The 15,885-nt window shown below is 43.0% G+C and overlaps 1 protein-coding gene across 9 annotated transcripts in view; it reads right to left on the bottom strand.

Annotated features, from left to right (window-relative positions):
- Positions 1-479: 479 nt before the first annotated feature.
- The window catches only part of LOC143804107 (uncharacterized), a 188,447-nt gene continuing 173,041 nt past the window's right edge, over positions 480-15,885 (bottom strand). For 7 of the 9 annotated variants that reach the window (XM_077281851.1, XM_077281849.1, XM_077281853.1 and 4 more), the window contains 3 exons: positions 15,330-15,836; positions 15,105-15,213; positions 496-3,376 (listed from right to left, as the gene is read on the bottom strand). In XM_077281851.1, coding sequence (XP_077137966.1) covers positions 2,148-3,376; positions 15,105-15,213; positions 15,330-15,836 — 1,845 coding nt within the window. In that variant the 3' untranslated portion in view covers positions 496-2,147. Of the gene's footprint in view, positions 3,377-15,104; positions 15,214-15,329; positions 15,837-15,885 lie in introns of all 9 variants that reach the window. The other 2 variants (XM_077281855.1, XM_077281856.1) reach the window with 2 other exon arrangements.

The following is a 15,885-nucleotide window of genomic DNA, read 5'->3' as shown; positions in this document are numbered from 1 at the left end:
AAAATACAGAAAAATCTTTAAATGAGAAGGTGTGTCCAAACTTTTGCTCAGTACTGCACAAGAAGTCTGGACTCAGTGTATACAAGAGGCCGGGGTGTTGGTGTATACAAGAGGCCGGGGCGTCGGTGTATACCTCTTCTGACAAGCCTACATCCTCAACCTACTGAACCGCTGCACAACCAGCTCTACCCTCTCCTACTGTATCCTCACCCATCCCCTGCAGACTGTGACCCTCACGGGCAGGGTCCTCCCTCCTTATGTACCTGTGTGCCTTGTTTTTTGCTCATGTTTAATGTATTTGTCTATATTCGCCCCGTACTTACATGTAAAGCGCCATGGAATAAATGGCGCTATAAAAATGTGTAATAATACAAGAGGCCGGGGCGTCAGTGTATACAAGATGCTGGGGTGTCGGCGTATACAAGAGGCTGGGCTGTGTCACTTTTCTTGCCTGGGGAAACAAGTTTCATCTCTTCAAAGCCACATATGGCCAAGAACATCAGACATTATAATAATAATCTTTATTTTTATATAGCGCTAACATATTCCGCAGCGCTTTACAGTTTGCACACATTATCATCACTGTCCCCGTTGGGGCTCACAATCTAAATTCCCTATCTTTGGAATGTGGGAGGAAACCGGAGTACCCGGAGGAAACCCACGCAAACACGGAGAGAACATACAAACTCTTTGCAGATGTTGTCCTTAGTGGGGCTTGAACCCAGGACTCAGCGCTGCAAGGCTGCTGTGCTAACCACTGCGCCACCGTGCTGCCCTTTATGACAGAGGTCCAGTTATAAATATTAGTTTTTGTGAACAGTGTATGTCCTCTAGTTATAGGAGACATATTTTCGGCATCATGACTTCTGGTTCTGTAGAAGGACGTAGATCTGGGGATTTATTATGACGGAATATAGGCTGAACTGGATGGACAAATGTCTTTTTTCGGCCTTACTAACTATGTTACTATGACAAAGCAGCGAACATAAAGCATTTACTTACATCACTGGGCGGTCGCCGCATCGGCTCCAAATTAATATCGGACAGATAGATAACGATATATGCCATGTTCCCTATCTATGGAAAGCTAAAATCATGATAGGAAATATAGCATTAATATCTCCCGCCTGGGACCTCCACGTTGAGATATCCTTATGCTGGGGATCTAATAATTTTTTGGGACCTAGCCCCATCACATTGTGCAGCCCCAATCTGAGGTCACCCAGGGGAGGTATGTGGGTAAGACTTTAATCTGATAAATACAGATTTGAGTTATAATCATTGTCAGTCCTGGAAGACACGTTTTGCTGTAGTTCTGTACCATTTTCCTAAAAGGAGAGCTTCCCTCTGCTAGACATCAGTGGATAGCACTGCAGCCTTGCAGTCTGGGGTCCTGGGTTAAAATCCCACCAAGGACAGCATCTGCAGGGAGTTTGTAGGTTCTCCCCGTGTTTGCCTGGGTTTCCTCCTGGTTCTCCGGGTGCCTCCCACATTCCAAACACATTCTGAGAGGGATCCTAGATTATTAGCCCCGAGAACAGTGCCGATGTCTGTAAAGCTCTGTGGAACTAATGGTGCTATATAAGCGAGTAAAATAAATAAATCTATATTCTCCATGTGTTGGAATCAAGTGTATGCACTATATGTCCAATATCTGGCCTAGTAGCGAAAGCAGCCGTCTGTCACTATTGGTTTGCTCATTGTAACTCCCATTTAGGTTTTGTATGTGATCCCTTCCTATGTACAGCACGATGAAATCAATGGTGCTATAAACACACACAATAGTAATGTTTCTTTGGATTATTTTGCAGCATTGGTGTATTTGTAAATGCAGTAATAACAAAAAAAGGTTAATAGTGATAATTCAGTGTGATCACTTCTAAAGCAAACAAGTCTCCAATGATAGGAGTCACACGTTAACTTCTGTTGTTTTTTTGGGAGGGGGTGTTGGCTAATCTAGCTTAATTCTACCTAAAAATTAAAGTCTATTTGCCTATAAACATTCCCTGAATAACCTGATGGAGTATATTTATTATCTTACAGCATTTTTCACATTCCATTCGAAAAAAGAAAATGGATTCTTCTCTGTGTGAATTCTCGGATGAGCTTATTTATTTCATTGTAAAATGTTTTTCAGATACAGCACATCAAATTGTCTTCTCGCTTAAGTGACTTCTGTGATGTTTACCAAGATGTGATTTGTCTGTAAAGCATTTCCCACATTCTGAGCATGAGTACGGTTTCGCCCCTGTGTGAATTCGCTCATGTTTTACAAGATGTGATTTATCTGTAAAGCACTTCCCACACATTGAACATGAATACGGCCTCTCTCCTGTGTGAATTCTCTGATGTATAACAAGGCTAGATTTACCGGTGAAACATCTTCCACATTCTGAACAGGAAAATGGTTTCTCGCCTGTGTGGATTCTCTGATGCTCCTTGAGTTTGGCATTGGTAATAAAACATTTCCCACATTCAGAACATAAATATGGTTTCTCTCCTGTGTGAATTTTCTCATGTGTGACAAGATTTGATTTTGATTTAAAACATTTCTCACATTCAGAACATGAATATGGCTTCACTCCAGTGTGAGTTCTCTCATGAATAACAAGACTTAATTTACCTGTAAAGCATTTTCCACATATTGAACATGAATAAGGCTTCTCCCCTGTGTGACTTCTCTCATGGATAACAAGACTTGATTTATCTGTAAAACATTTCTCACATTCTGAACAAGAAAAAGGCTTCTCTCCTGTGTGGATTCTTTTATGTGTAACAAAATTCGATTTATCTCTAAAAAGTTTCCCACAATCTGAACAGGAGTACGGCTTCTCTCCTGTGTGAATTCTCTCATGTATAACAAGTTTTGATTTTTCCATAAAACATTTCCTACATTCTGAACATGAATATGGTTTTATCCCTGTGTGAATTCTCTCATGTGCAACAAGACTTGATTTCTTTTTAAAACATTTCCCACATTCTGAACATGAATACGGCTTCTCTTCTGTGTGAATTTTCTCATGCTGAACAAGGCCTGATTTACAAGTAAAACATTTTCCGCATTTTGAACAGGAGTATGGCCTCTCTCCCGTGTGAATTCTTTTGTGTGTAAAAAGAACTGAGATATAAGGAAACCATTTGCCACATTCACTACACTGAAACCTTTTACCTCCTTTCGGACTTGTAGTTGTGGTAATATTCTGTGATTGGTAGGAAGGTTCCTCATCAAGGGAATTATACGATAGAGTTGTAGATTGAAGTTCTGGATTAAGGGTATTGAATGCTTCTTCTGAGGTATGCTGAAGGATATCTTCATCTTCTACTTTATCATAAAGTGATAATTTGACATTTCCTTCAGAGTTCTTACAGGAATTTTCTGTTAGAATAAAAAATGGATTTCATTTTATTTTTAATCACAATTCAGACTAATGCAAGATTTAAATATATATTTTTCATATCCCCCTTAAAGGGAACCTGTCACCCCCCCAGTCGTTTCAAACTAAAAGAGCCACCTTGTGCAGCAGTAATGCTGCATTCTGACAAGGTGGCTCTTTTAGTTCTGGGTGCTGTCACTAGAGAAATAATCCGCTTTTTAATTTGTCAGAAATACCTGGTCCTCAGTCAAGGAGGCCGACGTTTCCCCCCTGCTTCAGACAGCACACAGCCGTCACTCACATCTTCTCGGCGCCACCTCCTCCTCACCGCTGTTTTCAAAATAGCCGGCGCCTGCGCTCTTATCCCCTGCCTGGTGCAGGCGCAGTGAGCGCTGCCCGTCTTTCCTCATGCAGCCCAGCTGACTGCGCCTGCGCGGCCGCCCTGCTTGTGAATCCCAGCCCCGCAGTGACTTATTATTTATTTACATTCACGTTGACTTTTAGGGGCCTATGTCAAAAAACCCACAAAAGTGACCTCCTTTGTAAAACTGTATGCCTCAGTGTTCGGGTTGGCGGATTGCACTAAATATAAATGAAGATCACAAAAGTGCGATCACAACCCGGGGTCCATCGTGCGGTGATGGAAGACCGCAGCTAGTGAGCTCACACTATAAGACACGCAGTGTGAACAGAGCGCCAAGTACCGGATCGGTTACACCACAGAGCGGTACTGAGAAGAAAGCACCGGAGCTTTACCGCTAGACGGCACAGGAGTAAAGCAGGAAGGACGCTAGTTGGGGTCCCTAGAGCTGCCCCCAGGGAACTCGGAGCTGGTGGTTGAGCCGCCCGGAGTCAGGTGCTAAGCCAAGCAGGAGCTCCCACCCTACACTGCCTGCCTAGACACCACCGCTGGGCTAGAAGCGGCACACACAGAGCCGCAACATATCCACCAACACACAAGACAAATGATCTTAGCGCTCCAGGAAACCTTTTATACCTTCCTCTTCAAGTCCAGTCACACAGGACCTTGCAGCAGAATGGGAGACCGCAGAGGCAGACAAGGCTTGAGATCTACCCCGTACAGCGGGAGAATCCTGGCACCTAACACTCAGGTTGGGATCTACCCCATGCAGCGGGAGAATCCTGGCACCTAACACTCAGGTTGGGATCTACCCCACCCCGTACAGCGGGAGAATCCTGGCACCTAATACTCAGGTTGGGATCTACCCTGCCCCGTACAGCGGGAGAATCCTGGCACCTAATACTCAGGTTGGGATCTACCCTGCCCCGTACAGCGGGAGAATCCTGGCACCTAATACTCAGGTTGGGATCTGCCCCGCCCCGTACAGTGGGAGAATCCTGGCACCTAACACTCAGGTTGGGATCTACCCCACCCCGTACAGCGGGAGATCCTGGCACCTAACACTCAGGTTGGGATCTACCCCACCCCGTACAGCGGGAGAATCCTGGCACCTAACACTCAGGTTGGGATCTACCCCGCCCTGTACAGTGGGAGACTGCGGTGACTGCTGCTAGTCCTTGGTCCAGGTATTATTGCTCTGGTTTTTTATTGCTGGGGAGATCTGTTAATCGTTCAATAGGGAATCTCTGGAATTATACACAAGTGGTCAAAATTGTTGGTCCCCCTCGTTTAATGACAGAAAAACCCACAATGGTCACAGAAATAACTTGAATCTGACAATAGTAATAATAAATAAAAGATCTATGAAAATGAACAGATGAAAGTCAGACATTGCTTTTCCACCATGCTTCCACAGAATTAATAAGATAAAACTCATGAAAATCGGCCTGGACAGAAATGATACCACCCCTGAAAGTAATATTACATAATTCCTCGGCTAAGCCCCACCCACTGCCACGCCTCTTCCTTCAGCTCCGCCTACGTCTGCATGCGTCCTGCGTACCTTTAACATTGGGTACGCAGGCCATGCGGATGTATGTGGATGCCTCCGCATGCGTCGTTTTGATGCTGCGCCGACGCAACATGTTGCGTTCAATGCAGCTTAACGGAGGAAGAAGGCTGCCATCCGCAGTGTGAAACTAGCCTTAGCCATATGGTGAGACTCGGGAGGGATGGAGCGCTATTTGCCTCCTGGAGCGCAGGTTTTCCTAGAAGAGTTTGCGGACTCCATATACAGAGCCCTTAACTGCTAGAAAAGCAGAATCCTCCCTAAAGTGTCCCCATTTTGGAAACTATACCCCTTGGGGAATTTATCTTCAGGTGTGGTGACAATTTTGACTGCATGGGTGTTTTCCAGAAACAAGCAGCAATGAATGTTGCAGAGTGAAAATTGCAAACTGCCGTTGTAGTGACCAGTACGTTGTAGTGACCAGTACGTTGTAGTGACCAGTACGTTGTAGTGACCAGTACGTTGTAGTGACCAGTACGTTGTAGTGACCAGTACGTTGTAGTGACCAGTACGTTGTAGTGACCAGTACGCTGTAGTGACCAGTACGTTGTAGTGACCAGTACGTTGTAGTGACCAGTACGTTGTAGTGACCAGTACGCTGTAGTGACCCGTACGCTGTAGTGACCAGTACGCTGTAGTGACCAGTACGCTGTAGTGACCAGTACGCTGTAGTGACCAGTACATTGTAGTGACCAGTACGTTGTAGTGACCAGTACGTTGTAGTGACCAGTACGTTGTAGTGACCAGTACGCTGTAGTGACCAGTACATTGTAGTGACCAGTACGTTGTAGTGACCAGTACGCTGTAGTGACCAGTACATTGTAGTGACCAGTACGCTGTAGTGACCAGTACGCTGTAGTGACCAGTACGCTGTAGTGACCAGTACGTTGTAGTGACCAGTACGTTGTAGTGACCAGTACGCTGTAGTGACCAGTACATTGTAGTGACCAGTACGCTGTAGTGACCGGTACGTTGTAGTGACCGGTACGCTGTAGTGACCAGTACATTGTAGTGACCAGTACATTATGCCCAGCTCATGCTTCTGGAGGCATGCACCCTTAAGTTAGGCGGGCTCTCATCGCTTCACAAATGCCAAACGTGAACGCAATATGTGGTTTAGGTACACTGCGGGGCTCAGAAGGGAATGGGGCATTTGGATTTGAGAGACAGAATTTGCTGAATTTCTTTTGGTGGGTGAGGAGCCACTTCACTTTTCCAGAGCCTTTGTGCTACCAGTAATGTGGAAGCCCCCGATATTTCCATTAACAGATGACGGACCCCATTGAGGACTTGCTTTTATTATGAACATTTTACACATTTGGGATCACAGTTATCCTGCGCTCTACGCTGAGCACTTACTTTGGGGTTTCCATCTAAATCTCTGAGTGACGTGATTCAGATGAAACCCTTGAGGGATCCATTCACTATAGTTAGGCAGCAGAGTTACTCTGGACTCTGTCTGGCCTCTCTTCTGCAGTGTCCTTCTTTTCAGAAGTGCACAAAACTGTGGTCGATGGCACTTTTATACAATCCTAAAAACACGGACACCAACGGATCACAGGTCAGTTAGCCGTTCCTCATGCAGTATAAGTGTTTAGGCGACTTTCTTCGGGTTGGTGCGATTACAGTGAGATCCGTGAGCTAGTGGGGATCTCATTGCAGCTCAGCCCGGCTGGGAATGCAGCCTCAGTGACCGGAGGTAACCTCTATGACGTCACCACTGGTCACTGAAGCTGCACACACAGCAGCTCATTCACCAGCAGTTCTCAGTCTGGACGGTTGCATCTTGGCACCGTCCAGGTTAAATACTAACTATCCCCAAACATGGATTACGGCATGGAACAGAACAACTGACAGATGAGGGATATGGTTGTTTTTTAATTTTGTTTTATTACAGGAGACGAGGACTTCGGTGGAATAGGCGTTAGGTGAGTATAACTGTGTTTGTTATTTTTAAATAAAAATGGAAAATTGTGTTTAGTCTTATTTCAAATAAGAGACTTTATTCTGGCTGTGTCTTTATTTAACATGTAACTATAGGATTAGCAATGGATAGGTGTCTTATAGACGCTTCTTCATTACTAAGCTGTGGGCTTGATGTCACCTGACAATACAAAGACAAAACCCCGCTCCAGCACTTTGCAGATGTATGGATCCCAAAAACCAGGCTGGGGATTGTGACTGTCTCATCAGCATCAAATATTACCTCGCCAGGAGCATATCGCACAAATGGCTGTGGGAAGCCACAGAAGACAAGATGGAACAGAAGTGATTATTGGGCCCAGAAGCCAATAGAGATCGGACAAGGCCTGATGATGGCATTTACTACGGCACAGTGGTGGATGGACAGTGGCCGGCCAGCGCGCCAATCTACAGGATTCTCCCACTGTGCTTCGTGCAGTTGGGATTAGTATGTGTATAGAGGAGAGGCAGTCTCTGAAGTCCAACTGGCCCCGATTACCGATGTGCTGCTATGTATAGCCATTGTATATAGTCATTATGACATCCCAGTGATATCACTGTATATAGTCATTATTACACCCCTGTGATATCACTGTATATAGCCATTATTACATCCCAGTGATATCACTGTATATAGCCATTATTACATCCCAGTGATATCACTGTATATAGCCATTATTACATCCCAGTGATATCACTGTATATAGCCATTATGACATCCCAGTGATATCACTGTATATAGCCATTATTACACCCCAGTGATATCACTGTATATAGCCATTATTACATCCCAGTGATATCACTGTATATAGTCATTATGACATCCCAGTGATATCACTGTATATAGCCATTATGACATCCCAGTGATATCACTGTATATAGCCATTATTACATCCCAGTGATATCACTGTATATAGCCATTATTACATCCCAGTGATATCACTGTATATAGCCATTATGACATCCCAGTGATATCACTGTATATAGCCATTATTACACCCCAGTGATATCACTGTATATAGCCATTATTACATCCCAGTGATATCACTGTATATAGCCATTATTACACCCCTGTGATATCACTGTATATAGCCATTATTACATCCCAGTGATATCACTGTATATAGCCATTATGACATCCCAGTGATATCACTGTATATAGCCATTATTACACCCCAGTGATATCACTGTATATAGCCATTATTACATCCCAGTGATATCACTGTATATAGCCATTATTACACCCCTGTGATATCACTGTATATAGCCATTATTACATCCCAGTGATATCACTGTATATAGTCATTATTACACCCCTGTGATATCACTGTATATAGCCATTATTACATCCCAGTGATATCACTGTATATAGCCATTATTACATCCCAGTGATATCACTGTATATAGCCATTATTACATCCCAGTGATATCACTGTATATAGCCATTATGACATCCCAGTGATATCACTGTATATAGCCATTATTACACCCCAGTGATATCACTGTATATAGCCATTATTACATCCCAGTGATATCACTGTATATAGTCATTATGACATCCCAGTGATATCACTGTATATAGCCATTATGACATCCCAGTGATATCACTGTATATAGCCATTATTACATCCCAGTGATATCACTGTATATAGCCATTATTACATCCCAGTGATATCACTGTATATAGCCATTATGACATCCCAGTGATATCACTGTATATAGCCATTATTACACCCCAGTGATATCACTGTATATAGCCATTATTACATCCCAGTGATATCACTGTATATAGCCATTATTACACCCCTGTGATATCACTGTATATAGCCATTATTACATCCCAGTGATATCACTGTATATAGCCATTATGACATCCCAGTGATATCACTGTATATAGCCATTATTACACCCCAGTGATATCACTGTATATAGCCATTATTACATCCCAGTGATATCACTGTATATAGCCATTATTACACCCCTGTGATATCACTGTATATAGCCATTATTACATCCCAGTGATATCACTGTATATAGTCATTATTACACCCCTGTGATATCACTGTATATAGCCATTATTACATCCCAGTGATATCACTGTATATAGCCATTATTACATCCCAGTGATATCACTGTATATAGCCATTATTACATCCCAGTGATATCACTGTATATAGCCATTATTACATCCCAGTGATATCACTGTATATAGCCATTATTACATCCCAGTGATATCACTGTATATAGTCATTATGACATCCCAGTGATATCACTGTATATAGTCATTATTACACCCCAGTGATATCACTGTATATAGCCATTATTACATCCCAGTGATATCACTGTATATAGTCATTATGACATCCCAGTGATATCACTGTATATAGCCATTATGACATCCCAGTGATATCACTGTATATAGCCATTATTACACCCCAGTGATATCACTGTATAGCCATTATTACATCCCAGTGATATCACTGTATATAGCCATTATTACATCCCAGTGATATCACTGTATATAGTCATTATGACATCCCAGTGATATCACTGTATATAGCCATTATGACATCCCAGTGATATCACTGTATATAGTCATTATTACATCCCAGTGATATCACTGTATAGCCATTATTACATCCCAGTGATATCACTGTATATAGCCATTATTACATCCCAGTGATATCACTGTATATAGCCATTATTACATCCCAGTGATATCACTGTATAGCCATTATTACACCCCTGTGATATCACTATATAGCCATTATTACACCCCTGCAATATCACTGTATATAGTCATTACATCCGTGATATCACTGTATATAGTCATTATTACATCCCAGTGATATCACTGTATATAGCCATTATTACATCCCAGTGATATCACTGTATATAGCCATTATTACATCCCAGTGATATCACTGTATAGCCATTATTACACGCCTGTGATATCACTATATAGCCATTATTACATCCGTGACATCCCTGTACATAGCCATTATTACACCCGTGTCAACACTGTATCTAGTCATTACACCCCTGTGACATCACTGTATATAGCCATTATTACACCCGTGTTAACACTGTATATAGTCATTACATCCCTGTGATATCACTGTATATAGTCATTATTACATCACTGACATCACTGTATATAGCCTCTCACATCGCTGTGATATCACTAGATATAGTCATTATTACATCCCTGTGATATCACTGTATATAGTCATTATTACATCCCTGTAATATCACTGTATATAGTCATTATTACACCCGTGTGATATCACTGTATATAGCCAGTATTACACCCGTGATATCACTGTATATAGTAATTACATCCCTGTAATATCACTGTATATAGTCATTATTACACCCGTGTGATATCACTGTATATAGCCAGTATTACACCCCTGTGATATCACTGTATATAGTAATTATTACATCCCTGTAATATCACTGTATATAGTCATTATTACACCCGTGTGATATCACTGTATATAGCCATTATTACACCCTTGTGATATCACTGTATATAGTCATTATTACACCCTTGTGAGATCACTGTATATAGTCATTATTACACACCTGTGACATCAGTGTATATAGTCATTATTACATCCCTGTAATATCACTGTATATAGTCATTATTACACCCGTGTGATATCACTGTATATAGTCATTATTACCTCCCTGTAATATCACTGTATATAGTCATTATTACACGCCTGTGACATCAGTGTATACAGTCATTATTACATCCCTGTGATATCACTGTATATAATATAATATAATAATAATAATAATATAATATAATATAGTAACCCTAACCTATCGCTATCTTCTGGTACCTTCCCCTCTGCCTTCAAACATGCCACCATCACACCCATCCTCAAAAAAACTAACCTTGACCCAACTGCTATGCACAGCTATCGCCCCATATCACTGCTCCCGTTTGCTTCTAAACTCCTTTAGCAGCATGTCCATGGTCAACTTTCTTCCCACCTCTCATCTAACTCTCTCCTTGACAACCTCCAATCTGGCTTCCGCCCCCACCACTCCACCGAAACTGCCCTGACAAAAATTACTAATGACCTAGTCACAGCCAAAGCTAACAGACAGTTCTCCATCCTCCTCCTTCTTGACCTGTCCTCTGCTTTCGACACAGTCGATCACTGCCTACTGCTACAGATTCTTTCTTCCCTTGGCATCAAAGACCTCGCCCTGTCCTGGATTGCCTCATACCTTTCCGACAGCACATTTAGCGTTTCCCACTCCCACACTACCTCCTCATCCCGCCCTCTCTCTGTTGGAATCCCTCAAGGCTCTGTCCTAGGACCCCTACTTTTTTCCATCTATACCCTTGGCCTAGGACAACTCAAAGTCCCATGGCTTCCAGTACCACCTGTATGCAGACGACACTCAGATCTACCTCTCTGGCCCAGATGTCACCTCCCTGCTGTCCAGAATCCCGAAGTGTCTGTCAGCCATATCCTCCTTCACCTCTCGCTTCCTAAAACTCAACGTAGACAAAACCGAACTCATCATCTTTCCCCACCGCACATATCCCCCTTACCTGACCTATCTATTATGGTAAACGGCATCACGCTCTCTCCCGTACCTGAAATCCGCTGCCTCGGGGTAACTCTTGACTCTGCCCTGTCCTTCAAACCGCACATCCAAGCTCTTGCCACCTCCTGTCACCTCCAACTCAAAAATATTGCCAGAATCCGTTCCTTCCTCAGCCCACAATCTACCAAAACTCTTGTGCATGCTCTCATCATCTCCCGCCTCGATTACTGCAACACCCTCCTCTGTGGCCTCCCCGCTAACTCTATTGCACCACTCCAGTCTGTCCTCAACTCTGCTGCCCGCCTAATCCACCTCTCTCCTCACTACTCCCCTGTGCAAATCCCTCCACTGGCTCCCAATTCCCCAACGAATCCAGTTCAAACTACTAACACTGATCTACAAAGCCATCCACAACCTGTCCGTTCCCTATATCTCTGAACTAATCTCCCAATACCTTCCCTCACGTAACCTCCGATCCTCCCAAGACCTCCTACTCTCCACCACACTTATTCGTTCCCCACACAACCGCCTCCAAGATTTCTCCCGAATATCCCCCATCCTCTGGAATTCCATGCCTCAACACATCCGATTATCCACCACCCTCAGATCCTTCAGACGGAACCTGAAAACTCATCTCTTCAGGAAAGCCTACAGCCTGCAATAACCATTCTGCCGCCTCACCACCACCCGAGCTGCTGCTGTCTCACCCCTACCTTCTGTCTCTTCCCCACTATCCCATAGAATGTAAGTCCGCAAGGACAGGGTCCTTACAGTGTGTCACTGTAAACCTGTTTACTGTAAACGCTATCTATAACCCTGTATGTAACCCCTTTCTCATGTACAGCACCATGGAATTAATGGTGCTATATAAATAAATAATAATAATAATAATAATAATAATATAGTCATTATTACACCCCTGTAATATCACTGTATATAGTCATTATTACATCCCTGTGATATCACTGTATATAGTCATTATTACATCCCTGTGATATCACTGTATATAGTCATTATTGGACCCCTATATCACTGTATATAGTCATTATTACACACCTGTGATATCACTGTATATAGTCATTATTGGACCTATGTGATATCACTGTATATAGTCATTATTACACCTCTGTGATATCACTGTATATAATCATTATTGGACCTATGTGATATCACTGTATATAGTCATTATTACATACCTATGATATCACTGTATATAGTCATTATTACATACCTATGATATCACTGTATATAGTCATTACACACCTGTGATATCACTGTATATAGTCATTATTACATCCCTATGATATCACTGTATAGTCATTATTACACACCTGTGACATCACTGTATATAGCCATTATTACACCCCTGTGACATCAGTGTATATAGTCATTATTACACATCTGTGACATCAGTGTATATAGTCATTATTGGACCTCTGTGATATCACTGTACAGTTAGGTCCATATATATTTGGACAGAGACAACATTTTTCTCATTTTGGTTATAGACATTACCACAATGAATTTTAGACAAAACAATTCAGATGCAGTTGAAGTTCAGACTTTCAGCTTTCATTTAAGGGTATCCACATTAAAATTGGATGAAGGGTTTAGGAGTTTCAGCTCCTTAACATGTGCCACCCTGTTTTTAAAGGGACCAAAAGTTATTGGACAGATTTAATAATTTTACATAAAATGTTCATTTTTAGTACTTGGTTGAAAACCCTTTGTTGTCAATGACTGCCTGAAGTCTTGAGCTCATGGACATCACCAGACGCTGTGTTTCCTCCTTTTTGATGCTCCCCAGGCCTTCACTGCGGTGGTTTTCAGTTGCTGTTTGTATATGGGCCTTTCTATCTGAAGTTTAGTCTTTAACAAGTGAAATGCTGCTCAATTTGGTTGAGATCAGGTGACTGACTTGGCCATTCCAGAATATTCCACTTCTTTGCTTTAATAAACTCCTGGGTTGCTTTGGCTTCATGTTTTGGGTCATTGTCCATCTGTAGTATGAAACGACGACCAACCAGTTTGGCGGCATTTGGCTGGATCTGAGCACACAGTATGGCGGCTCTGAAGACCTCAGAATTCATTCCTGTGTCACATCATCAATAAACACTAGTGACCCAGTGCCACTGGCAGCCATGCATGCCCAAGCCATCACACTGCCTCCGCCATGTTTTACAGATGATGTGGGATGCTTTGGATCATGAGCTGTACCGCGCCTTCGCTATACTTTTCTCTTTCCATCATTCTGGTAGAGGTTGATCTTGGTTTCATCTGTCCAAAGAATGTTCTTCCAGAACTGTGCCGGCTTTTTTAGATGTTTTTAGCCTTTTTATTCTTGATTCTTATGAGTGGCTGCACCGTGCAGTGAACCTTCTGTATTTACTTTCATGCAGTCTTGTCTTTATGGTAGATTTGGATATTGATACGCCGACCTCCTGGAGAGTGTTGGTCACTTGGTTGGCTGTTGTGAAGGGGTTTCTCTTCACCATGGAGATTATTCTGCGATCATCCACCACTGTTGTCTTCCATGGGCGCCCAGGTCTTTTTGCATTGATGAGTTCACCAGTGATTTCTTTCTTTCTCAGGATGGACCAAACTGTAGATTTTGCCACTCCTAATATTGTAGCAATTTCTCGGATGGGTTTTTTCTGTTTTCGCAGCTTAAGGATGGCTTGTTTCACCTGCATGGAGAGCTCCTTTACCGCATGTTTACTTCACAGCAAAACCTTCCAAATGCAGCACCACACCTCAAATCAACTCCAGGCCTTTTATCTGCTTAATTGAGAATGACATAACGAAGGGATTGCCCACACCTGTCCATGAAATAGCCTTGGAGTCAATTGTCCAATTACTTATGGTCCCTTTAAAAATAGGGTGGCACATGTTAAGGAGCTGAAACTCCTAAACCCTTCATCCAATTTTAATGTGGATACCCTCAAATGAAAGCTGAAAGTCTGAACTTCAACTGCATCTGAATTGTTTTGTTTAAAATTCATTGTGGTAATGTCTGTAACCAAAATTAGAAAAATGTTGTCTCTGTCCAAATATATATGGACCTAACTGTATATAGTCATTATTACATCCCTGTGATATCACTGTATATAGCCATTATTACACACCTATGACATCAGTGTATATAGTCATTATTGGACCTCTGTGATATCACTGTATATAGTCATTATTACATCCCTGTGACATCACTGTATATAGCCATTATTACATCCCTGTGATATCACTGTATATAGTTATTATTACACACCTGTAATATCGTCTCCTGGAATCTCCTCCTTCACATCACTCATACATGGCTGATCACCCATCATCTGCTCTTCTTCATCGCTTACTTTAATATCAGTCAGATCTCTAACCTAAAGTCACATATATAACAATTAATAACAATATGGCAGAAACAAGAACAAAAGAATCCCCCAAATATACGAGTTATGAGCCCCATATAGCGGTGTGTGGGCTCAGCTTCTTCTACCTTGTGACAGCAAGGAGCCGGACCACCCTCCGGGGGATTTCCTGCATGGAGCCCACCTAAAGGAGACAGCGAGACAAGAGCCAGGGACACGGACGGACGGGAGCAGCATCCAGGGGACACGGACGGACGGGAGCAGCATCCAGGGGACACGGACGGACGGGAGAAGCATCCAGAGGACACGGACGGACGGGAGCAGCATCCAGGGGACACGGACGGACGGGAGCAGCATCCAGGGGACACGGACGGACGGGAGCAGCATCCAGGGGACACGGACGGACGGGAGCAGCATCCAGGGGACACGGACGGACGGGAGCAGCATCCAGGGGACACGGACGGACGGGAGCAGCATCCAGGGGACACGGATGGACGGGAGCAGCATCCAGGGGACACGGACGGACGGGAGCAGCATCCAGGGGACGCTCCCTCCTCACACTGCTGCTCGGCCACGAAGTCCTTCTCCTCCTCTTCATCTACAACCTCAACTTTAAGGTCAAAAAAATCTTCATCCTAAAACACAAGAAAAGTGTGAAAAGAGCAGAGAATCAATGACTGATGG

This window comes from Ranitomeya variabilis, chromosome 2 (genome assembly GCF_051348905.1).
Source record: "Ranitomeya variabilis isolate aRanVar5 chromosome 2, aRanVar5.hap1, whole genome shotgun sequence".
Classification (NCBI taxonomy): Eukaryota; Metazoa; Chordata; class Amphibia; order Anura; family Dendrobatidae; genus Ranitomeya; species Ranitomeya variabilis.
The sequence above is the reverse complement of the archived record's forward strand: the minus strand, read 5'-3'. Positions and strand labels throughout refer to the sequence as shown.